Source organism: Cottoperca gobio, chromosome 19 (assembly GCF_900634415.1).
Source record: "Cottoperca gobio chromosome 19, fCotGob3.1, whole genome shotgun sequence".
NCBI classification, from domain to species: Eukaryota; Metazoa; Chordata; class Actinopteri; order Perciformes; family Bovichtidae; genus Cottoperca; species Cottoperca gobio.
Genome location: NC_041373.1, coordinates 19,225,613 through 19,251,992, shown reverse-complemented (window position 1 = coordinate 19,251,992; position 26,380 = coordinate 19,225,613). Strand labels below are relative to the sequence as shown.

General features: G+C 43.3%; 2 protein-coding genes across 5 annotated transcripts in view; one reads left to right on the top strand and one right to left on the bottom strand.

The window, feature by feature from the left end:
- Nucleotides 1-23,461, bottom strand: part of pemt (phosphatidylethanolamine N-methyltransferase) — a 38,741-nt gene extending 15,280 nt beyond the window's left edge. For 2 of the 3 annotated variants that reach the window (XR_003834159.1, XM_029456764.1), the window contains exons 1-3: nt 23,230-23,461; nt 21,409-21,516; nt 2,302-2,417 (exon numbers count right to left, since the gene is read on the bottom strand). Coding sequence is in view for 2 of the 3 variants with exons in the window: in XM_029456764.1 (XP_029312624.1) it covers nt 2,302-2,417; nt 21,409-21,516; nt 23,230-23,331 (326 nt within the window). In the remaining variant the exon portion in view is untranslated. Of the gene's footprint in view, nt 1-2,301; nt 2,418-3,395; nt 3,696-21,408; nt 21,517-23,229 lie in introns of those variants that run through there. The other variant, XM_029456765.1, reaches the window with a different exon arrangement.
- On the top strand, nt 10,648-12,718 carry LOC115024899 (pentatricopeptide repeat-containing protein At1g10270-like). 2 transcript variants are annotated; one of them, XM_029456762.1, is made up of 6 exons: nt 10,648-10,702; nt 10,850-10,915; nt 10,991-11,068; nt 11,425-11,502; nt 11,859-11,936; nt 12,222-12,718. In XM_029456762.1, the coding sequence occupies exons 1-6, from the start codon at nt 10,651-10,653 to the stop codon at nt 12,644-12,646; spliced, it is 777 nt and encodes a 258-aa protein (XP_029312622.1). In that variant the 5' UTR covers nt 10,648-10,650; the 3' UTR covers nt 12,647-12,718. The 2 variants fall into 2 exon arrangements, with proteins under 2 accessions (XP_029312622.1, XP_029312623.1); XM_029456763.1 differs by lacking the exon at nt 11,859-11,936.
- Nucleotides 23,462-26,380: the final 2,919 nt, after the last annotated feature.

Below are 26,380 nucleotides of genomic sequence, written 5' to 3'. Positions count from 1 at the left end.
CTCCACGCTCACATGCAGCCTGCGTTGACGGATGATTTGAGGCTTGTGCGATGCCTAAGTGTGGTCGTCAAGTAAAAGCATTTTCATTTTGATATCTCACGGTGAGTTTTTTGAAAGGGCGAGGGTTCTGCGGTAAAAGGTGCTCGGTTTGATTTACTGAGTGAGTCCGTTTAGTTTGGCACTACTTCCACTCACTGCGGAGGAACCGACTCACTGTTCGCTGAGCAAGAACCGAAAGTAACTGTTTCTTGTTCCTGTTGTTTTCATTTTGAACTTTAACTGAAGTGTGTAACTGCGCGTCCTCCTGACTGCTTGATGTGTGTGCAGGTGTAGTCCTGATATGCGGCACAGGAAATGGAATTGACGCATTAAAACCAAAAACAAAGAAACAGTCTATAATATTCATAAGGATATATTTTGGTAAGCTTTTTGTTGGATACATTTATGTATAACATCTTGAACCTTTATGTTTCACTGTTTGTCAAATCAGAACAACTTGATGCAGAACTAAAATAATGAGGCATTCTGACTAATTGAGACCTCAAAGATTCCACTTATGTTCCCAAATGACCTTTTTGAAATGTTTTACATTTATACAAGAAGCTGTGAACGGATGCTTCAGATTAAATTCACTGGAGCAGTCGGAGAGCTCTGAGAGGAGCCATGTTCACTCTGTTTGTTGTTCCTTTCATCCTTTAGGATAATCATTGCTTCAAATGTGCAGAAGGTGCAGCTTTAAGATCAATAATACTTGTTATTGCCAATTTATGTTGGACTTCTCTTTGCTCTTCATTTTGCATTTTATGTTTTTGTGAAACTCTGCCGTCTCCAAACCAAAGTAGAGTTCAGAAGTTTAGTGTTTAGAATTGAAAGAGTTCGTAAATTATAATGGAACACACAAAGAACTGTGTGTGTGTGTGTGTGTGTGTGTGTGTGTGTGTGTGTGTACATTAACATGCATTTCCTGCAGACAAAATGCTCCCGAATCCAAACTAGGTTTTTCTGATCATAAGAGGAAACTGGGTCGTGGCGTCTGAGGTGCGAGCCTTATGGGGGTCTCCCTTTGTCAAAGGAAGCAGGAAGTGGAATGTAATGGGGCTTGTTGTTCCACCACATCACACACAAAGAGCGACCACTGGGCTCTCTGTTAAGTGAGGTGGCCAAGACATACTGCTGCGATTTGGATTAGAAAAGGGGGACGGGAAACGGGGTCTCGAAGACGAAATGTCAGTAGGGGGTTGTTGAGTGTGAGGCACTGAGTGCTGGATGTACTGTGTTTATGACGAATCATTGCTGATGTCGTGCACCCTGCAGCTTTTAGAAGTAAAATACATTTTTATTTCAGAAACCGGCAAATTGGTAACCGATGCATGCTTCTCATCAGTGCAGGTCCACATGGTTTATGGTATAGTGCAGCATGTTTGTTATTTGTGACTGTGGTGTAGGATGGTGTAGGATGGTGTAGGATGGTGTAGGATAGAAGGCTTACAAACACCCACTTCTGTCAAAGCCAGACAGCTGACATTGTTGTACCTTTATGGAATATGAATGAAAGTATGAAGAGTGCCACACACACACGCACGCACGCAGTTTGCCTGCTTGAAGTGCGCATGGCTTCCAAACATTTATCATATTTCCAAATAAGGTTTTTGGCATTTTCATTTTGTTTTAGCTTTTAATATGTCCTGAGATGAACACAGAGGGTAGAGAGCGAAACATCTTTGCATTCAATACTTCTGAATGTGTAAATACCAATCCTCTCATCTCATTAGGCTTCCTGCAAGAGAAGCAATTCAACCACTGAGTTAATTAAAACATTGTTAGATCACTAAAGGTTTCATTGTTTTTGTTGAACACAGTCAGTGCAGAGCATCCCGGCTGTGTGCTCTGCAGACACACACTGTGTGATCAGCAGACACACACTGTGTGATCAGCAGACACACACTGTGTGATCAGCAGACACAGTGTTCTCTGCAGCGGAGCTTTAAAGAGAAGCGGTCAGTCAGAGAATCATTACGAGTCAATACAGAAGACTGTTAGTCGAGGATTGAAAACAGTAACAATGATTCAAATGGTGGGGGTCAATGGACCCTTGGACCCCCTACTTTCGGCGCCCTTGAAGACCGGCCTTCATCCTTTGTTTTATATTTAGTTGGGCACTAAAACCGGTTTTCACTTGAGGCTGCCACTCGTCAATTATGAAGCGAAAGTCGTTCATCCTAAAATGATGTGTTGAGGATAATCATCTTGATGGATGGAAACGAAGAGGATACAAATGTTATGAATGGAGCGGTGCTTCACCTGTGACTGCGGTACACGTTGAGCAGAATTATGGCGAAGCCGAGGCCGTAACACGCCAGGGAGGGGCTGCCGAAGAGCCTGGAGAGTCTCCGTGTACGATGCTCCCATCTCGCCACCTGACAAGTGACAGAGACAGAAAGCAGCGGCCGTGAGATGATGGTGGTGGTTTCCTTCAAAATGTGCATTTGCCGTGTTAACAGACTGCGAAGGAACTGCACTTACAGAAAGCTGATATATGGTTTGAATAAAGAACACTGCTATTTGGCTTTCACTTTGTGCATGAACACTTATTATCCTACGTGCAAAAGTTACAGAGCAACATCAGCATTTATATTGTTTCAATCCAACATTCACTCTGTGTTGGTCTCCACCCACTTCTGAGGGAAATATCTGGCTCCTGAGCTGAACACAGAATTATTTCATCCATTGTTAATAGAAATATTTGTATTATAGCAACTTAAAGTCTTTTGTTGTTGTGGCAAATTGTGTCAGTCAGGCGACAGGGATAAAATAACTTAAGTGCTGCAAACACTCACATGCTGTTCTTATAGTTAAGAGGGAATTACCTGGTGTTTAAATCCCTAATGTAATCAGCTGTTCCTGACCAGCTGTTCTCCTGCAGCAGCTTGAAGCTGATGATTGTTTACAGTTTTCAGCTGCGTATCCCGCAGAGACCGAGAGCAAACCATCCTATCGACCGCTCTGTTTCCCCCTGCTCACTTCACACCTGGAACTATTCAACTGCCATTGTAGATGGAACACGAAAAGCGTTTGGCATGTCTGTTGAAATTGGCGATCCCATGTGTGTGTGTGGCACTTCTGACTGAAAAGTGTTGTTGGGCTGACGGATAAGTTCTGACTGTGGGATGAGGGAGTGCGTAGATGGACTGTAAAACACAGCAAATACAAAATTGTCATGGCAACACCTTTGTTCTAATGTTCAGGAGAAATATAGAGAAAGTGAAGGTGAGAGGAAACAAACTGTGTGATGAGAAAAGAGAAGGTCTCCGACTGTTAGTCACTGCGCAGCCGGTGTCGATGATCGGAGGTAAATCTCAAGTGCAATCACAGGTAGATGATGAAGCTTTACTTACACCCCCCCACCACAGCCTCTTCCTTAATGTCTCTTTCATTCCTATTTCCTCTCCGTCTCCGTGCCACGAGAAGAAGACTGCTGTGTAATTAACGGCAAACAGTTTAAGCTGCTCTGTCCACATGCTGATTACATTAGCGCTCTGTGGGACGCTGGACAACAACAATGGAGGGTAAACTGGAAGATCTCTCCTTGCAGGTGATGCGTTTGTGAATGCAGAGATGTCTCAATGCATTTTAATGTTGCTATGTATAATTTAAAGAAAATATTCCTAATAACACCACGATGTCGGGATCCAAATCAAATAAAAGGGTTTAATCTATAGTCTTGCAAGAAGGAGCTGAGTTTATACATGCAAAGGATGATCAAACTCACACACAGGTTGTAAATTCTGTTGTGTTGCTCAGAGAAGCAACTGTCCCCGCCTCCGTATTTATACTTCATTCAAAGGACAGGAAGTCATGAAGAGCTTCCAGGTCAGTCTTCCTTTGTTCACCCAAGATGGGGGTTTACTGATTCAGATAGCAGAGATCAAAAGGACCGAACCTATTCACATCAGGTCGTCCTTGACTTATTGTTTACAGTAAATCAACTGCTTTGATCTATAGTTCATCAGCAGTTTGCCTCCTGTCCCCTGCTGTGTTTAGCACTCAGTTTCACTTTTGCTGTGTTAATCACTTGGTTTCTGGATTTTCCCATCACACGTCTAGTTTTTTTTACCCAATTGAATACGGGCATATTCAGATAACCAGTATGAGAAATGTTTTTTTTTTAACATGAAATAGTAAATGTGTTCAAGTATGAACCTTCAAGATCAGCCTAATGTCTCCTGAGTAAAGCTAATCAGCCACAATAACTGCAAAAACCCATGTGGATGTGCAGGGCTTTAATATCTATAAATAACAAACATGCATAGTTTTTTCTGCTTGTACTAAATGTTTGTGTAGGGGTTCTTTGTAGTTGTCATCCTCCCAAATAAAGCCTTTATTGCATCTGAGAGGAGGGATATCTTTGACATTTTCTGTCATTTTTCCATTTTAATGGAGTTTTCTCAGTGTTTGGACCTAATGTGAGACTGTATTCAATATTAGGATTGTTTCTTAACATACACACAACATTCTCAAAGTTCTATAATCTACTAAATTGGATTTTTCACTTGGGTTAATTAGAGGTGATCTGCAGCAGCTGTGCTTCCTGCATGATGTTTGTTTTAAAAAGAGCTGCCATGTGGCACAGACAACACTTTCTATTGGAGCCATGGGAGCTATTTGGTTGCTTGTTTGTGTGCTGACGGTTTGTCTTGCCGAAGGTATTTATCTGTTTGAAACTTGTATTTAAGACCCTGATAGTGGAGAAAGATCAATTACTCAATTCCTGACATGTAATTTAGCTGTAACATGTTTGTGAAATGTGCCATCAAACTGCAGAAACTTTACAGCAAATGCACTGTCCACAGGTTCTTGTTTGTCAATTCGAGATATAAATGAAAGATCTGGTGAAGAGCTGCAGAGGACATCAAGAGGTAAATATTTTTCTTTTTTTTTGTCTTCTGAGGATTCTGCTTACTGACATTAACTGTAATTTAATTTTGTACTACAGAGCTGTCTCCCAATGACATCTCCCTAAAGAAGGCCTTTGCATTCCTCCAGTCAATCCCGTCATTGTTTGAGCAAGAAGGTGAGCAGGCTGTATCGGATGTTTTTCCCTAGCCAAAATCTAGACAACTTTGACGCGTTTAGCTTCCTTCCCGACGAGCTAGCATGACATGGTTGGTGCCAATGGAGTCTACTAGTTCACACTAGCTTTAAAACAGCTAGAGCCTCAAGGTTAAACTTTAGGTTCTTGGTGTCGCCATGTAGTTTATTTTGTATTTGGGGCAAATCTCATGTCTTTTAATGACTCATTCAAAAGGTTAAAAATCAACTCTCTTTCTAGTTCTGAATTGTTATCAAATGTCTTTTCAGTACAACTGGAAACCAATGAAGTGGAAGCTGAGGCATCAGTTGGTCATCTGAAACAAAAGGCCCAGAGCAGGCCAGAAGACCTCAAAACTGAGAAGAAAGACTACGATCCACAATGGGACAAGAGCAACGAGACGGCGAGCGACCACTACGCCTCGAAGAACGAGACGTCGAGTGACCACTACGCCTCGACGAACGAGACGTCGAGCGACCACTACGCCTCGAAGAACGAGACGTCGAGCGACCACTACGCCTCGAAGAACGAGACGTCGAGCGACCACTACGCCTCGAAGAACGAGACGTCGAGCGACCACTACGCCTCGAAGAACGAGACGTCGAGCGACCACTACGCCTCCAAGAACGGAACAGCGAGCGACTACTACGTGTTGAAGAACGGGACGTCGGGCGACCACTACGCCTCGAAGAACGGAACAGCGAGCGACCACTACGCCTCCAAGAACGAGACGTCGAGCGACCACTACGCCTCCAAGAACGAGACGTCGAGCGACCACTACGCCTCCAAGAACGAGACGTCGAGCGACCACTACGCCTCCAAGAACGGAACAGCGAGCGACCACAACGTCCACTACGCCTCCAAGAACGAGACGTCGAGTGACTACTACGCCTCCAAGAACGAGACGTCGAGTGACTACTACGCCTCCAAGAACGAGACGTCGAGTGACTACTACGCCTCCAAGAACGAGACGTCGAGCGACCACTACGCCTCCAAGAACGGAACAGCGAGAGACCACAACGTCCACTACGCCTCCAAGAACGAGACGTCGAGTGACTACTACGCCTCCAAGAACGGGACAGCAAGCGACTACTACGTGTTGAAGAACGGAACAGCGAGCGACCACTACGCCTCCAAGAACGAGACGTCGAGCGACCACTACGCCTCCAAGAACGAGACGTCGAGCGACCACTACGCCTCCAAGAACGAGACGTCGAGCGACCACTACGCCTCCAAGAACGGACCACTACGCCTCGAAGAACGGAACAGCGAGCGACTACTACGTGTTGAAGAACGGGACGTCGGGCGACCACTACGCCTCCAAGAACGAGACGTCGAGCGACCACTACGCCTCCAAGAACGAGACGTCGAGCGACCACTACGCCTCCAAGAACGAGACGTCGAGCGACCACTACGCCTCCAAGAAACGGATCAGCGAGCCGAACCACAACGTCACTACGCCTCAAGAACGGAGACGTCGAGTGACTACTTACTACGCCTCCAAGAACAGACGTCGAGTGACTACTACGCATCAAGAACGAGACGTCGAGTGACTACTACGCCTCCAAGAACGAGACGTCGAGCGACCACTACGCCTCCAAGAACGGAACAGCGAGAGACCACAACGTCCACTACGCCTCCAAGAACGAGACGTCGAGTGACTACTACGCCTCCAAGAACGGGACAGCAAGCGACTACTACGTGTTTGAAGAACGGAACAGCGAGCGACCACTACGCCTCCAAGAACGAGACGTCGAGCGACCACTACGCCTCCAAGAACGAGACGTCGAGCGACCACTACGCCTCCAATGAACGAGACGTCGAGCGACCACTACGCCTCCAAGAACGAGACGTCGAGCGACCACTACGCCTCCAAGAACGGAACGGCGAGCGACTACTACGTGTTGAAGAACGGGACGTCGGGCGACCACTACGCCTCGAAGAACGGAACAGCGAGCGACTACTACGCGTTGAAGAACGGGACGTCGGGCGACCACTACGCCTCCAAGAACGAGACGTCGAGCGACCACTACGCCTCCAAGAACGGAACAGCGAGCGACTACTACGTGTTGAAGAACGAGACGTCGAGCGACCACTACGCCTCCAAGAACGGAACAGCGAGCGACCACAACGTCCACTACGCCTCCAAGAACGAGACGTCGAGCGACCACTACGCCTCCAAGAACGGGACAGCGAGCGACTACTACGTGTTGACGAACGAGACGTCGAGCGACCACTACGCCTCCAAGAACGGGACAGCGAGCGACTACTACGTGTTGACGAACGAGACGTCGAGCGACCACTACGCCTCCAAGAACGGGACAGCGAGCGACTACTACGTGTTGAAGAACGAGACGTCGAGCGACCACTACGCCTCCAAGAACGGGACAGCGAGCGACTACTACGTGTTGAAGAACGAGACGTCGAGCGACTACTACGCCTCCAAGAACGAGACGTCGAGCGACCACTACGCCTCCAAGAACGAGACGTCGAGCGACCACTACGCCTCCAAGAACGGAACAGCGAGCGACTACTACGTGTTGAAGAACGAGACGTCGAGCGACCACTACGCCTCCAAGAACGAGACGTCGAGCGACCACTACGCCTCCAAGAACGGGACAGCGAGCGACTACTACGTGTTGAAGAACGAGACGTCGAGCGACCACTACGCCTCCAAGAACGGGACAGCGAGCGACTACTACGTGTTGAAGAACGAGACGTCGAGCGACCACTACGCCTCCAAGAACGAGACGTCGAGCGACCACTACGCCTCCAAGAACGGAACAGCGAGCGACTACTACGTGTTGAAGAACGAGACGTCGAGCGACCACTACGCCTCCAAGAACGAGACGTCGAGCGACCACTACGCCTCCAAGAACGAGACGTCGAGCGACCACTACGCCTCCAAGAACGGGACAGCGAGCGACTACTACGTGTTGAAGAACGAGACGTCGAGCGACCACTACGCCTCCAAGAACGGGACAGCGAGCGACTACTACGTGTTGAAGAACGAGACGTCGAGCGACCACTACGCCTCCAAGAACGAGACGTCGAGCGACCACTACGCCTCCAAGAACGGGACAGCGAGCGACTACTACGTGTTGAAGAACGAGACGTCGAGCGACCACTACGCCTCCAAGAACGAGACGTCGAGCGACCACTACGCCTCCAAGAACGGGACAGCGAGCGACTACTACGTGTTGAAGAACGAGACGTCGAGCGACCACTACGCCTCCAAGAACGGGACAGCGAGCGACTACTACGTGTTGAAGAACGAGACGTCGAGCGACCACTACGCCTCCAAGAACGAGACGTCGAGCGACCACTACGCCTCCAAGAACGGAACAGCGAGCGACTACTACGTGTTGAAGAACGAGACGTCGAGCGACCACTACGCCTCCAAGAACGAGACGTCGAGCGACCACTACGCCTCCAAGAACGAGACGTCGAGCGACCACTACGCCTCCAAGAACGGGACAGCGAGCGACTACTACGTGTTGAAGAACGAGACGTCGAGCGACCACTACGCCTCCAAGAACGGGACAGCGAGCGACTACTACGTGTTGAAGAACGAGACGTCGAGCGACCACTACGCCTCCAAGAACGAGACGTCGAGCGACCACTACGCCTCCAAGAATGGAACAGCGAGCGACTACTACGTGTTGAATAACGAGACGTCGAGCGACCACAACGTCCACTACGCCTCGAAGAATGCGACTGCGAGCGACGTCGCCACTTGATGCTCCAATAAAGTAACCATGTCTCTGACTGCAACTGCTTTTATCTGTGCTTTAAATAAACTCTTAACCACATATCTGTTTCCTCATTTCTCTCGGGAGGGGGTGCCTGGCAAAATGCATCCTGGGATTGGATTAGGCTGGATCTTTTTTCGTCTTGCACAAACATCTCTTGGATACGTTAGGATTGCAATGAAAGTAAATTATCCAAAAGCAAGTGGGAGGTGTGTCCATACATGTACACTAAAAGGAACTTTGTTTCCTGTAAATCTTGTGCAGGACTTCTCGGTTCATGTTGTCGGTAGAGGCTTTATTTGTTCAGTGTGTTTGAAATGTCCTAAACTTTCACTTAAATGTAACCGAACCTCTGAAGGCGAGACGACAGGCAAACCTCTTTTATCCGTCAAATTCGGGAGTTTGGGCCATTTTGCTTCCATAACATGTCTTTTAGACTAGTGCAAAGAAATCACATACACTGGTTCATTTACCAATTGTCTGTAGATTTTGTAAATTCACAGTTGGCATTAAATATTGCCTCAATCCCTGATCTTCAGACCATGTTCTGGGTAATAAAACGTCCACTGGCTTGTGAGTACTTCAAGTAAACGGGGCAGTACATTTTTACACAGATTTGGACTTTTCTTTAATAAGCGGAGTAAATGCAGTTTAAAAATTGCTCAGTACAACATTAATGGTGTGTGTGCAGAGGCTACAGCTATGGCCTATTGATTACTACACAGGGTTTAGTGAACTTGTTTTCCTGCAAATGTGTCACGTTTGGCTTATGAAAACTTGTTGGAAAAATATTCCTAATAACACCACGATGTCAGGATCCAAATCAAATAAAAGGGTTTAATTTATATTCTTGCAAGAAGGAGCTGAGTTTATACATGCAAAGGATGATCAAACTCACACACAGGTTGCTTTACAGGTTGTAAATTCTGTTGTGTTGCTCAGAGAAGCAACTGTCCCCGCCTCCGTATTTATACTTCATTCAAAGGACAGGAAGTCATGAAGAGCTTCCAGGTCAGTCTTCCTTTGTTCACCCAAGATGGGGGTTTACTGATTCAGATAGCAGAGATCAAAAGGACCGAACCTATTCACATCAGGTCGTCCTTGACTTATTACTTGTTTACAGTAAATCAACTGCTTTGATTATCTATAGTTCATCAGCAGTTTGTCCTCCTGTCCCCTGCTGTGTTTAGCACTCAGTTTCACCTCCTGTCTTTTGCTGTGTTAATCACTTGGTTTCTGGATTTTCCCATCACACGTCTAGTTTTTTTTACCCAATTGAATACGGGCATATTCAGATAGCCAGTATGAGAAATGTTTTTTTTTTAACATGAAATAGTAAATGTGTTCAAGTATGAACCTTCAAGATCAGCCTAATGTCTCCTGAGTAAAGCTAATCAGCCACAATAACTGCAAAAACCCATGTGGATGTGCAGGGCTTTAATATCTACAAATAACAAACATGCATAGTTTTTTCTGCTTGTACTAAATGTTTGTGTAGGGGTTCTTTGTAGTTGTCATCCTCCCAAATAAAGCCTTTATTGCATCTGAGAGGAGGGATATCTTTGACATTTTCTGTCATTTTTCCATTTTAATGGAGTTTTCTCAGTGTTTGGACCTAATGTGAGACTGTATTCAATATTAGGATTGTTTCTTAACATACACACAACATTCTCAAAGTTCTATAATCTACTAAATTGGATTTTTCACTTGGGTTAATTAGAGGTGATCTGCAGCAGCTGTGCCTCCTGCATGATGTTTGTTTTAAAAAGAGCTGCCATGTGGCACAGACAACACTTTCTAGTTGGAGCCATGGGAGATGTTTGGTTGCTTGTTTGTGTGCTGACGGTTTGTCTTGCCGAAGGTATTTATCTGTTTGAAACTTGTATTTAAGACCCTGATAGTGGAGAAAGATGAATTACTCAATTCCTGACATGTAATTTAGCTGTAACATGTTTGTGAAATGTGCCATCAAACTGCAGAAACTTTACAGCAAATGCACTGTCCACAGGTTCTTGTTTGTCAATTCGAGATATAAATGAAAGATCTGGTGAAGGGCTGCAGAGGACATCAAGAGGTAAATATTTTTCTTTTTTTTTGTCTTCTGGGGATTCTGCTTACTGACTAACTTTAATTTGATTTTGTACTACAGAGCTGTCTCCCAATGATGCCTCCATAAAGAAGGCCTTTGCACTCCTCCAGTCAATCACGTCATTGTTTGAGCAAGAAGGTGAGCAGGCTGTATCGGATGTTTTTCCCTAGCCAAAATCTAGACAACTTTGACGCGTTTAGCTTCCTTCCCGACGAGCTAGCATGACATGGTTGGTGCCAATGGAGTCTACTAGTTCACACTAGCTTTAAAACAGCTAGAGCCTCAAGGTTAAACTTTAGGTTCTTGGTGTCACCATGTGGTTTATTTTGTCAAGTGGACACGTCACTCGGCGTCCTGTTCTTCGAGGCGTAGTGGTCGCTCGCCATCTCGTTCTTCGAGGCGTTGTGGTCGCTTGCCGTCCCGTTCAACACGTAACAAAATGTCTTCTGGAGATTCTGCTTACTGACTAACTTTAATTTGATTTTGTACTACAGAGCTGTCCCCCAATGATACCTCCATAAAGAAGGCCTTTGCACTCCTCCAGTCAATCACGTCATTTTTTGAGCAAGAAGGTAAGCTGGCTGTATCGGATGTTTTTCCCTAGCCAAAATCTAGACAACTTTGACGCGTTTAGCTTCCTTCCCGACGAGCTAGCATGACATGGTTGGTGCCAATGGAGTCTACTAGTTCACACTAGCTTTAAAACAGCTAGAGCCTCAAGGTTAAACTTTAGGTTCTTGGTGTCACCATGTGGTTTATTTTGTCAAGTGGACACGTCACTCGGCGTCCTGTTCTTCGAGGCGTAGTGGTCGCTCGCCATCTCGTTCTTCGAGGCGTTGTGGTCGCTTGCCGTCCCGTTCAACACGTAACAAAATGTCTTCTGGAGATTCTGCTTACTGACTAACTTTAATTTGATTTTGTACTACAGAGCTGTCCCCCAATGATACCTCCATAAAGAAGGCCTTTGCACTCCTCCAGTCAATCACGTCATTTTTTGAGCAAGAAGGTAAGCTGGCAGTGTCTGATGTTTTTCCCTAGCCAAAATCTAGACAACTTTGACGCGTTTAGCTTCCTTCCCGACAAGCTGGCATGACATGGTTGGTGCCAATGGAGTCTAGTAGGTCACTCTAGCTTTAAAACAGCTAGAGCCTCAAGGTTAAACTTTAGGTTCTTGGTGACACCATGTAGTTTATTTTGTATTTGGGGCAAATCTCATGTCTTTTATTGACTCATTTAAAAGTTTAAAAATTAACTCTTTCTAGTTCTCAATTGTTATCAAATGTCTTTTCAGTACAACTGGAAACCAATGAAGTGGAAGCTGATGCATCAGTTGGTCATCTGAAACAAAAGGCCCAGAGCAGGCCAGAAGACCTCAAAACGGAGAAGCAAGACTACGAGCCACAATGGGACAAGAGCAACGAGACGGCGAGCGACCACAACGTCCACTATGCCTCGCAGAACGAGACGGCGAGCGACCACTACGCCTGGAAGAACGAGACGGCGAGCGACCACTACGCCTGGAAGAACGAGACGGCGAGCGACCACTACGCCTGGAAGAACGAGACGGCGAGCGACCACTACGCCTGGAAGAACGGGACGGCGAGCGACCACTACGCCTGGAAGAACGGGACGGCGAGCGACCACTACGCCTCGAAGAACGGAACGGCGAGCGACCACTACATGTTGAACGAGACTGCGAGCGACGTCTCCACTTGATGCTCCAATAAAGTAACCATGTCTCTGACTGCAACTGCTTTTATCTGTGCTGTAAATAAACTCTTAACCACATATCTGTTTCCTCATTTCTCTCGGGAGGGGGTGCCTGGCAAAATGCATCCTGGGATTGGATTAGGCTGGATCTTTTTTCGTCTTGCACAAACATCTCTTGGATACGTTAGGATTGCAATGAAAGTAAAATATCCAAAAGCAAGTGGGAGGTGTCCATACATGTACACTAAAAGGAACTTTGTTTCCTGTAAATCTTGTGCAGGACTTCTCGGTTCATGTTGTCGGTAGAGGCTTTATTTGTTCAGTGTGTTTGAAATGTCCTAAACTTTCACTTAAATGTAACCGAACCTCTGAAGGCGAGACGACAGGCAAACCTCTTTTATCCGTCAAATTCGAGAGTTTGGGCCATTTTGCTTCCATAACATGTCTTTTAGACTAGTGCAAAGAAATCACATACACTGGTTCATTTACCAATTGTCTGTAGATTTTGTAAATTCACAGTTGACATTAAATATTGCCTCAATCCCTGATCTTCAGACCATGTTCTGGGTAATAAAACGTCCACTGGCTTGTGAGTACTTCAAGTAAACGGGGCAGTACATTTTTACACAGATTTGGACTTTTCTTTCTAAAAATTGCTCAATACAACATTAATGGTGTGTGTGCAGAGGCTACAGCTATGGCCTATTGATTACTACACAGGGTTTAGTGAACTTGTTTTCCTGCAAATGTGTCACGTTTGGCTTATGAAAACTTGTTGGAAAAATATTCCTAATAACACCACGATGTCAGGATCCAAATCAAAGGATAAATCTAGTCTTGCAAGAAGGAGCTGAGTTTATACATCCAAAGGATGATCAAACTCACACACAGGTTGTAAATTCTGTTGTGTTGCTCGGAGAAGCAACTGTCCCCACCTCCGTATTTATACTTCATTCAAAGGACAGGAAGTCATGAAGAGCTTCCAGGTCAGTCTTCCTTTTGTTCACCCAAGATGGGGGTTTACTGATTCAGATAGCAGAGATCAAAAGGACCGAACCTATTCAGATCAGGTCGTCCTTGACTTATTACTTGTTTACAGTAAATGACATGTGCTGATCAACTGCTTTGATCTATAGTTCATCAGCAGTTTGTCTCCTGTCCCCTGCTGTGTTTAGCACTCAGTTTCTGGATTTTCCCATCAAAGATGTAACGTATACACGTCATCCTCGCCTCTTGTTTATTCTGAGCACAGTGGCACAGGTGTCGCAGGGATGGAGCTTCAGCAGAGCAGCTGGCGTAGACTGAAGAGCTTTCTGACAGGTGCTCTTTAAACTACTGAGCTGCTCCCGCACAACGTTTTTACTTTTTACAGGCAAACTTCTGAGTGTGAATTCATGCCATGTTAACAATTGATGAATAATGAAGAGCGGTTTAGAAGGAACTTGTCTTGAACAAACAGCAACTCTCATTTCTTCGAAATCAAGTCTAAAGACTTTTCTTTTATTAAATCAAATAGTAATTAATTCCTCACACTGCACTGTGACTTGTATGCTTGTATTTTGTATGTTTTTGTCTTATTTCTTAATCTATTTGAGCGTGTTTTACATTTCGATTCTGTTCTTTAATTTATTAAAGTTTGCATTTTAAGCACCCGATGCTTTTAATGTTTTATGTAAAACACTTTGCTTTCTTGCAACACAAAAAAAACGAAATCCATGTGAACAAGAAACTTTAATTAGGATGAGTGGGGAGCTGTGGACGTGATTACAGCGTAAACGACTAATGAAACTACAACGCACAAATGTTGTTTTCCTCTAAAAGTGATGTATTCTCCGCCTGCGTGAAGAGTAGATGAGATTACAACCTGAAAGGAATGTGTACATACTGAAACACAGGCACATATACTCCCAACAATCATCCAACATTATGACCCACTGGGTGACTAAACATAGTGAGGTGTTCTGCAGACCGACTACTTCTGCTCTTATTAAACAATTACTCCAAGCCATGGGAATCGCAGAAGGCAGGGATGAGGAGAGTACAGGTAGTGGCTCCTCCTGCATCCCCATCAGCCCACTTAAACCCAAGATGCAGGCTCGTGAATTAACATCTGATGTTCCTTAATGGGAGAACATCTAAGCAGCAAAAGCAGGAAAGTACAGCTAAAATAACCCTGAACTTAACACAGCCTCATCCACATGACAAGAATGCACTCACCGACCACGGAAATGTGCAACTTATTTAATACAAGGTGTGAAAAGGTTCTTTGGAGTACGTTGAGTTTAGGTAACTCAGTGGAAAGGTGCTTTCATAACTCACCTGTTCTCAGGTCCGTTTCACGGGTACTACGGTTTGTTTGGGCTGGTGCAGTGTTGCCAACTCCTCAGTAAGGAGAGCAGCTATTGGCTGTCTTAAAAGTCGCTAAATGACGTCATCGCCTAATTTGCATACTCAGCGAGTTGCATGTAATTGTAATGGACGCTGCAAGAGGAATAACCTCGTGGGAGAGACAAAACGTGTGTAAACACCCTCATTGTCGCTATATTTAGCGAGAAAGTCGTCAAATTGGCAACACTGGGCTTGTGTACGAGCGGCCAATCAAAGCTGAGCAAACAACCAAAAGTTCTGGTTCCACTTCCAAGGTTTTTGTGTTGTAAAAACAAACCAACCAAAAGCAGATGTGGGATTTTAGCATGATTTCAAAAGCTAAGCTACTAATAAAAAGGTCTGTGTAACTTCATGTTCAGGTTCGTTTGTAAAACGTCTGTGTCGACTCGAACTGGACCAGAACTAATATTACAACTTATAATTTATTTTCCAAAGGAACCAAACCACAGGTGTGAAAGGACTCTCCATGTCTCCAGCTTGGACTGTGATTCTCTCAGCCGATCGGCAGCTGGTGGTTGATCCGTACATGTGTGTTTCATGGAGGACAACTCACACACTGCATTAATGCGAGAGTGTGTGCTATCCTGCAGTAACGAGGGAAAGAGAACAAGAACATAGACAGATCACATGCACATCAGCGACACCCTGATTAAAACCTCCTCAATTCAGAAAACACTCATTGAATATTTAAATATCTGGGGATTTGTGGACATTGTGTCAACTTCAGTGCAGCAGATACTGGAAGCACACGCTCCTTCAACAAAACTCATTAAATTTAGATAAATATGCATCAAAATCGGGGGACAAGACACTTTAACAATATTGTTTTGAGGGATATGTCTGAACAACTATTGGATGGATTGATGTGTACAAACGTTCATGTTCCCACAGGACTTTGGTGATCAGTTTCAATATGCACCATACTCAGATAATCAGTTTCAATTGGTTACCAAACACCTTCCAAACAGATTTTCCCATCAGATGTACGTTTACCGCTAGTTAGCAAATGTTAGGATTCTAACACAATGGAGGTAAAAATGATACCTGCAAAAAATCCTATTAGAATTTTAATTGCGAGCTGCTGCAGTCATATTGTTTTAAGGAAGTGTGATATAATAAACTTCTGAATGTATTGACAGGTATTTGTTTACCTCAAATATGCAATAGTCACCTATGTTATGTATTAGTGTACCACTGAATAGTATTATGCGTTTGTAGCTAGTTGCTAACTTAGGACTGAATGTATTCACGAGTCAGGTAAAAGTTTCCCTAGAGTGAGTCATACAGGAATGTCCTTTTCTACGTGGGTATTAGAAGAATTTAGGGATGACATCAGCCAATGTGATGAGCCTCTGCACCAAAAAAGGACCAATGGGACTTGGCTCCCAGCCAACCAATGAGAGAGGACGACGCCCTAAGGAGACGAAATGAAAAGCCTTGAGAAATGTTAAAAAGGGACCTTGTCCGTGGAGTTGGAAGACAGCTAACCGCTTTATTGTGGACTGTGGACTAATGAAACTGATAAGACCGCAGCTGTGTGTGTGTTTTTTATGCTACCATTATCACTTTAAATAATACTTTAAGATAACTAAGAAGCTTGCTGGTTCGATTCAACGTCGACAGCCCGTCTCCAATAAACGAACAACGCTACAGAAGGCAACACGGTCCTCGTTGGGCTGCTGGCCGGCTACCTGTGACGCTGGGTATAGACATGCAGTGTTCCCAGAGGATGATTCCTCGTGTGTTTGTGACCCCCTCACCTTCAATCCAACTGCTTCAATCATGTCAAAACACCCCCTCACGCACATCTTAGTCCACGAAAAGGTATGCAGAAAATGAGTGGCTGAATTCATGGTCCCGAGTGGATTAAGCATAACATGTTTTGGATCTGTATACTCATATTTTTTTATCAAATGTTGCCCATTTTGCCACCGTCATGCCAAAAAGGTTCACTTGTACACAAACAATAAGAATTTAATTGGCACACTGAAAAGCCTGCACTTAATTCCTGCTTTTCAAAAGATAAACCCTTACAATGTTGGGACACTTCATGAGCTTTTCATGAGCTTTTCTTCTTGACATTATGTCAACATTGCACAGTAGATTTCTGATTATCTATTAGATTTCCATAACATCCAATTACTCTGAGTGGCTCATTCGCTGTATGTCATTACTACCATTGAATAAGCAGATAGAAACAATGAATCTGAAAGTTGATTTCATTGTATTTGATACACTAAGTATGTCATCTTGCTCTCCGATGAACATCGTTTGAATCTGCCCTTAAAGTCCACTGAGCTTCTGCCCTCTGCTATGACTGCGTCCGCTCCTCCTCCAGGCGGAGGCAGAAGGTCGAAGCTGTTACATCATCCTCATAATGTCACGAAACAAAACTCGGCTGAAATACTTTCAGGCTTCAGGATTAATAAACGCAGATGTGGAAGCGGATGTTGGAAGAACGACTTCGTGGGAAGTAGGAATATCCGAGGAGCACCTGAAAGCACCATCGGCCTTGGCGGAGGTCTGCGCGCACACACACACACACACACACACACACACACACACACACTTCAAAATAAGGGAAATTTTGCCCGACTCTCCTTTTATTAAATAAGGGATGGTCTCCTCTCATTTAGCCAGGTACTGCGTCTCCATCCATCTCCCATTCACTGTGACTCTCATCCACATGCTTTCGTCTTCTTCTTCTGTTTATTCTTCCTGTTTTCTTTTTCTGTGTGTTTACTGGTGGATAAAAGGCTTCTCGTGAGTCAGACAATAAAAATTATCCGACTGAATGCTGATTGTTGCACCGGCAGCGTGCAAACTGAAGGGTTTCATACAAAATACAAAAATACATTCTGCTGTATGCATATATCTTCATTCTGCTGTATGCATATATCTTCATTCTGCTTTATTCATATATCTTCATTCTGCTTTATTCATATATCTTCATTCTGCTGTATGCATATATCTTCATTCTGCTGTATGCATATATCTTCATTCTGCTGTATGCATATATCTTCATTCTGCTGTATGCATATATCTTCATTCTGCTGTATGCATATATCTTCATTCTGCTGTATGCATATATCTTCATTCTGCTGTATGCATATATCTTCATTCTGCTGTATGCATATATCTTTATTCTGCTTTATGCATATATCTTCATTCTGCTGTATGCATATATCTTCATTCTGCTGTATGCATATATCTTCATTCTGCTGTATGCATATATCTTCATTCTGCTGTATGCATATATCTTCATTCTGCTGTATGCATATATCTTCATTCTGCTGTATGCATATATTGCATGCATATATCTTCATTCTGCTGTATGCATATATCTTCATTCTGCTTTATGCATATATCTTCATTCTGCTGTATGCATATATCTTCATTCTGCTTTATGCATATATCTTCATTCTGCTGTATGCATATATCTTCATTCTGCTGTATGCATATATCTTCATTCTGCTTTATGCATATATCTTCATTCTGCTGTATGCATATATCTTCATTCTGCTGTATGCATATATCTTCATTCTGCTGTATGCATATATCTTCATTCTGCTGTATGCATGTATCTTCATTCTGCTGTTTGCATATATCTTCATTCTGCTTTATGCATATATCTTCATTCTGCTGTATGCATATATCTTTATTCTGCTGTATGCATATATCTTCATTCTGCTGTATGCATATATCTTCATTCTGCTGTATGCATATATCTTCATTCTGCTTTATGCATATATCTTCATTCTGCTGTATGCATGTATCTTCATTCTGCTGTATGCATATATCTTCATTCTGCTTTATGCATATATCTTCATTCTGCTGTATGCATATATCTTCATTCTGCTGTATGCATATATCTTCATTCTGCTGTATGCATATATCTTCATTCTGCTGTATGCATATATCTTCATTCTGCTGTATGCATACATCTTCATTCTGCTTTATCAACATGGTCTTATATGTAAGTCTGCAGAGGAGCCTTACTATTTTACCCTCAAAAGTATTTTACTGTATAAACTTCAGAGCAGAAATCTAAGCGTAGGTGTCGACTTTCTTTAGATTCAGAATAAAATCTAAAAATAAAATCAGAAATACACTGGAGGTCCCATTGACATCATGTTGTCTTGTTTCCCCTTTGTTCCCTTTTTATACTCTCTTTGGCTTTGGAGGTAGTTTTTGTATTTCATCTTAGCATTCCTCTCCTCTCTATATATATATATTTCTATATTTCTATATTTCTATATTTCTATATTTCTATAAGCACTCCTGATTAAATGAAACACCTCACTTTCTCCTTTCCCTCCACTTCACTACATCACGTCCCTTCTCAGATGAGATGACTCATTCGGACGTTATTGCCCCGAGAGATGGAGCCTCGCATCACTTGACGCTATGTGTGCACACGGTCTAATCTGCTCACACACTCACAGCTTCATGGGCCGCTGCTCCAGACTTCTGTAAATGCAGACTGTTGGTTATCGCCTCAGCTGTCGGGCGTATACAACGTATACTGGATGCTACAGGAAGTAAAGGTCTGTTACTGTCCATAACTTTTATCAAACAGTTTTGTGCTGAATCATTTCGAACTAACTTCTTTTCACACACAAACATCATTTTTTCAAATTAATTGTAATTTATTTTAAATTAGTTGAGCAGCCTTTTCTAAGTAACCCCGAGCAACTGCCCAACTTCACGCTCAAAAACAGATAAGGAAGACAAGACATCATGTCAAATCCTCTAAAACCCTTTTCATTGGTTTTAAACTTGACTTATTTGAAGGTCAGCAGACGTCTATCTTCTAGTTACAGTTAGTTCTCACATCCTGTTATCGAGAGCCCGGCGTCGATGCCCTCTGAGCAAAGATGTGCATGTTTGCATCGTCCTCATCTTCCTGAGAACATCGGACGTTTCTGATTTGCGTCAGAAAGTTTGAGAGGAAAGAGGAAAGTTTCTAATGTGTGTAATTTGCCATGAATACAAAGTTATGACTTACAATATATATTAATTCCACTGTTGCATGTTAGCGCCTTTATGAAATATATTTCTTCTCATAATCCCTTCAGCCGTTGTCAGAGCCGCCACATGTGAAAGACACGTGATCAGAAATATTAATAGTTTTGAACACAACATCATTTTTTCCCACCATCCCTAACACTGCAGGAATACAACATTGTACCTCAAATAGAAAGGATGAAAAGATCTTTTATCCCCTGATCATGTGCGGAGCGAACACCTCAGCGACTTAATGCAAATAATTGGCTTCTCTTTTGTGAGGAGATGTATGAGGCGCTGCACATGTGACGAGCTAATGGTCACATCAGTCCCCATTAAGTCTTGATGTAGAAACACATGCACCTACTGAAGCAGGGAAACTCATTTTAGAAGCAGGGACTGAAATACACCAATCTTAGCAAAATGACCTTATAGCATCGCAGTTTGATCACATGTGGAAGACGAGGTCTTTACAACATGTAGTTAACGCCATAACTGAGTAAAAGAAGACTGAAGGAACATAAAGAATTATTCAACTGCAGTATACCAGTGCTTAGACATTTTGAATCCGTCCACTCTTAACTACAATGTGATGCACTTTTACCATGTTTGACAATTAAAGTAAGTGCCACATAAAGAGCGCAGGTGAGGATAATAGGAAGTCTGATATGACTACTTTAAGTTAATTGCAGTATCATGTAAAGCTCCAAACATAATCAGAGCGTGTTGTGTAAGGAAGTGTTGATGTGCATCTTGAGCATCTCTGAGAACATTAATCACGTCCTGATAACAAAGGCGCAATATTACGTAATATACAGTCTATTAGATATTAACCACAATCGGTCTTGATTGCCTAATCATGACCCTAAACAATTAAGATAAGATATGTGGTGTATAACTATCTAAAACCCTGAGAGAGACGGAGGGTTTATCAGGCTCAGGGACACTTGATTTGAGGGATCAGCCTCCTCTCTGCGGACACATACAAAGCTCTAGCTTGTAAGATCCATTAACCATCTTTTAGGAGTATTATCTGGAGCTTTCAAATGTATGAAACGTTCCCCCTGAACCTTCCTGTCCACCGGGTGCCCCAACAAACCAGTGGGAGTTATTATTGCACGATCCCTCACCGGCTTCCCACCAGTGTGCACCTGGTTAAGCCAAAAGCACCACTGCGGGGGATTTACAAAATGTCTTGAGTGACTGAACACAAACAGTGATTCACTGATCAGCTTGTTGTGATCTGTGCCGCTGCTTCACCACAGCAGCAGGAGCTTTGCTGCCAAAAACAAACATGATTTCCAGGTCTCGATGTTCACATTGTTGGGTATCCAAGAATATTTAGTGGCTACAACATCTGCAGTATCTCTTACCACGTTCCAGAACAACGGGTTGAAAATGATGGCGATCACAGCGATATGAAAGCTGGAGTCACGGAAGTTGATGTGTTTCAGGATTTCTTCCATCAGCGTCAAGTCCATCTGAAAGAAACAGCGAACTTAAAAACATAAATATGTTTCATTCAAAGATGGATGCTTATAAAAGTGTGGCCTGTAACACCTGCTTATAAAACGCTGTTAAACATTATCAGAGGTCTGCATCGGGGTGGAAACATTAACCTGGCTTTACATATATTTATCATGGAGTTAATTCATGTTCCCCGTCCACTACTGGCATGTGAACAACAGCATTTGAACGCATCATGATGAAGCGCTAATTCTCCATTCAGTTATTATTAAACCATTACAGAAGAAGAAGAGTGGAACGGTGCAAAACCATGTAGACCAGGGGTCTTCAACAAGGGTACCGCGACCCCCAGGGGGTCCGCAGAGGTACTGCGGTAAGTTATAGCTCAACAGCGCTACTCACAGATGGTTGTTTTTGGTCTAAAATTAAATCAAATTTAATCTAATTTGACCAACTTGTTTTGGTCGTAACTATCCAATTACTGCGTTATCCATCTGCTCTGGCTCTGCTTCGCAAATCAAAGGCTTTCAAACAACATTTTCATTGTGAATGAAGGGAAAAAAACAGACTTTTATAAAAAATGAACCATGAACCATGGCCCATCGGCGTACAAATTTACTCTTAAGGACTGATGTGAGGTGGAGCAGCACAGACTGATGTTCTTATGTATCACACACTGGAGAGCTGTGTGTGTTTCTCCAGCTTATGCCTGCTGACACAAGAGAGGAAGAGCAACAAAGTGGGTCTTTGAGGTCTCTGAACTCGGTTTGCTTTGGGTGTTTTATGTCACAATGTTGCCGCCACAAGGAATATACAGCATTTCAGATGAGTTTACACTTTGACCGTGCACATTCCCTGAATAAGGGTCCGGTACATGGAGGTCGGCAGGCCCCCAGTTTAGCAAAGTTACTGCTGTGCACCGGCAAACTTTAAACTGATATTGATTTCTTTAGCTGACTGACATACAACAGCACCGTCCACAGCAGTACCTCACTGAGCTTCTGGGTCATAATCCTCACAGTACTCACAATGGATGAGTACCTCATACAACCCCACATCCAAATCATCCTTTTAAAATCATGGACTGATTTACTGAAGTTGTTTGTGTCTATTACACAAGCTGCTTCTGTTGCTCTGTGGAGGGTTACTGATCTCAGATCTGTTGCCAGTGATACAGGCTGACACAGAATACAGGTCAGGGTTAACCTGTTGAGTTTATTGAGTGTTCTGACCTTGATTAAGTTAGCTTGCAAGTAATTGAGTGAAACAGGGACATTTCAATGTGAAGTGCTGCAGGGCCATCCCCAGATGTATTGTTGAATTAAATGACAATAAAAAAAAATAGAAAGTACACAAAGGATGGAAAAATAGGTAGCAAACATGGTACTTTGTTTTTATTTTTTTGCTTTATGCAGCAGGTTACAAAACCAATGGTACTATTTTCAAAGTAAGAGTTTAAACATATATTTCTGTAATTAATTTCTTGCAAAAGGCTACTTTTATATTGCCTTTTGTTGACGTTGCATTGCATTCACAGACTCTGATTGCGTTGCATGGAGTCAACATTTGTTAACTGTGAGTTTGCAGAAAATCATGCTTTTATTTTATTTTGAAAAATGTTCCGCCTGTTTTCTAGCTGTCACGAGTGAAGCAGCCAGTCGCTGCTTCACGGACTCGTGTGAAGCAGACATGCAGGACAGCTTCCTATTCAACCGTGTTCAGATTACCTTGGAATAATCCACGTTGTTGAGTCCTCCGCAGCAGTCCAGCGGCACTGAGTCCGGACGTTCAGCCGGATTATCGTCGCGATGTGCGGCCGTGTCGCTCATACACACTGCGTGAACACTGGCAGAGCACCAGCCTTCATCTGTGTGTGACAAAGAGCTCAAATATTGCACAATATTCAGTGCAAAGTTCTTGTTTTCAGTGAAAGAAGAGGCGCATCTGCTATGGAGTCTTGATAACCTCTAACCCCGCTCAGTGCACCCTGGGAAATGTAGTTTGGGAGCGTCTCTCACCCGTGCAGCTCATATTGTCACCAGTTAAACTCATTGTTAAACTTTAGCAGCTGTTTTGCTTCATACATAACATGTAGGATTTGTTTTCTCCTTTGTAAGAGATGAATATGAACACATGTTGCTCTACAGTGATATCTGCGGGCTGGTGTGTGTGAGGAAAGTCCCAGCACATGAGAACATGCAGATTAAACTAGATGTAAACTAAAGGTTAACATTATTGATTGACAGGTGTCAACACGAGAGATCAATGACGTTGTATTCATGAATCCTAATCTCACTAATCTCATATAATATATATATATATATATATATATATATATATATATATATATATATATATATATATATGTATAATATAATAACTCGCGTTGTTTTAATTGTTTACATCTGTAATGTTTGTCATCACTGCAGAAAACATTTTTATTTATGATCAGTTATAAAACACACAAATATTATTTTCTGAAAATCTAAATATATTTCGACCGAAATTAAATCAAATAATAAAATCTCATCTCTGACTTCTCGACATCCTTTCTCTTTTCTCTCCTCTTCCTCGTCTCTTACCTTATTCTTCCTCCTCTTCCTCGTCTCTTTCCTTATTTCTTCTCCTCTTCCTCGTCTCTTACCTTATTCTTCCTCCTCTTCCTCGTCTCTTTCCTTATTCTTCCTCCTCTTCCTCGTCTCTTACCTTATTCTTCCTCCTCTTCCTCGTCTCTTACCTTATTCTTCCTCCTCTTACTCGTCTCTTACCTTATTCTTCCTCCTCTTCCTCGTCTCTTACCTTATTTCTCCTCCTCTTCCTCGTCTCTTACCTTATTCTTCCTTGTCTCTTACCTTATTTCTCCTCCTCTTCCTCGTCTCTTACCTTGTTCTCCCTCCTCCCCTAACGTCCCCACATGTCTTTCTTTCTCTTGTGTCTCCTCTTCTCATACATGTCTCTGTTCCTTGTCTTCCTCAGTGCTCCCCCCACCTCATGGTCAGCACTCTGCTCTGTTCTCTTCTCTTGCTGTTTACATTTGTCCTTCAATTTCTATTTTTGCTCAAGTCCTCCTCTCCTCTTCTATTTTTAATATCTTGGTGCTTTTTTTTCTCATCTCCTATATTATCGTCGTGTTGTTCCTCTCCTTCCATCGTTCTTTCCTCTTGTCCTCCTCTCCTCCTCCGACCCCCCCCCTGTTTACAGTCGATTAGTTAAGTAAAGATGCCCCATGTGGTGGGAGACATAGAGGCAGCACATGAAGCCTGGCGGCTCCTGATCCAGTCTGCTGTCCGCTCATCAGCCTGCGAGCTGTCGGAAGCGAGAACGTTATCATGTGAAATCAAACGAGCATGACATCCAGCCAGCAGGTAAAGATTAAGACTGTAATTAAGTCTCGCTCCTCCGTCTTCCTTTCTTCTGTCTCATCACTTTCTCCTGCTGCATAATGTCCTTAAACAACACAAACAATATTCTCCCGAACAGAAGAAACAACTGACAATTCAATGCAAATGTGACATTCGTATAATCCCTCAGTCTGTCGGTTGTTTCGTGAGAGACGCTGATCAGAGGCTCGTTTGACTCACAGATCTAATCTTATATTTGTGCTATTGCAACATTAGTTTGAAAGGAATAACAGAAGATTATATTTTACAGAAAATGTCCGTGTGTTTCCTGCTAATGTCCAGCAACACGAGTAACCTCTGCAGTGCAACACCTGTGAGGCAACACAACGCCTTCGTGAAGATTCAGGAAAGGTATGTGGTTTGGATTAAAAACCAAAACAATGAGCTGAAAGACGCAGAAGTCCCCATGAACAGTTGAGGGTTTTTCCCAATGAGCCGTTGTTACTTTGAAAACATTGATGACTGAATCCTAACACATACCATATGATCCATTGCACCATGAGTTCTTAACGGTACAAAATACTCTACCCTTCCTCATGTGTTTGATACAGTATATTAAAAGTATTCCAACATTCAAATCATGCTAATAGTGTTGTTTGTGAAGGGTGTGCATGTGCACTGTATGCACACTGTGACTTGTTACCACTGACCTTTCTTTTCCTCACATGTCCTTGAGCCTTTTGTGGTTTTGAATAACCATAATAATATTATTTGTATCCGCCTAATGATTTAATGCTTCCCGAGCGACAGAGAGCCTCCACTGTTCTCTCCCTGCGTCTGACTGAGGAGAGCTGCGGCTTCGATCTGCAGTGTTTACCTGTGCTGAACACCTCGTGCACTGTGTGTGTGTCGCATTCTGGCTATGTGTTCATGTGTAATGTGGGTTTATGTTGTTCTACACCAGGGGGGGGGGGACCTTTTTCCTATCGAGGGCCATACTAATTATTGAACTCATAACCTCTGCAATGTTTTTTAAGACGCAGCCCATTCATTTCACTTTTCTTTTATGCTAAATGCAAAAAAGCAACTTTTTTATCCTGTATCTTCTGTTTTATCAGAAATCCTTTATTAGTCTCACAACGGGGAAATTTATCTCGTCACAGCAGAAGAACACATGAAGTAAAAAGGCAGTACACAATAATTAAATAGAATAAAACATAATATAAGTACCAAGTGATATAAATAAAGTGAGTATTGCACATGGCAGTGATAACTGCACAGCAGTGGTGCAACAGTCTGTTCTTGGTGTGGGGGTCTACCTCTCCATCTCTCCATGTTTGTATGTTACGCTCTGCAGAGAGCTGCTTGTTGGGTCAAACTCCACCGAAGAGCGTTAACTTTATCCAAACACTCGTCCTTTCAGCTCGTGCAGTTCGGCATGTCTCGTGCAGTAATGACGCTCGAGAGCCTTTTTCACCATCGCAAGTACGTCCGCACAAACTCGACTCACTGGCCTTTAACTTCCACAGAGAAATAA

Excerpts from the sequence above, each read along its gene's own strand:
- LOC115024899 (XM_029456762.1), top strand. The coding sequence starts at position 10,651 with ATGGGAGATGTTTGGTTGCTTGTTTGTGTGCTGACGGTTTGTCTTGCC. Across the intron at positions 10,916-10,990 it reads GCTGCAGAGGACATCAAGAG|AGCTGTCTCCCAATGATGCC; the intron begins GTAAATATTTTT and ends TTTGTACTACAG. Across the intron at positions 11,069-11,424 it reads GTCATTGTTTGAGCAAGAAG|AGCTGTCCCCCAATGATACC; the intron begins GTGAGCAGGCTG and ends TTTGTACTACAG.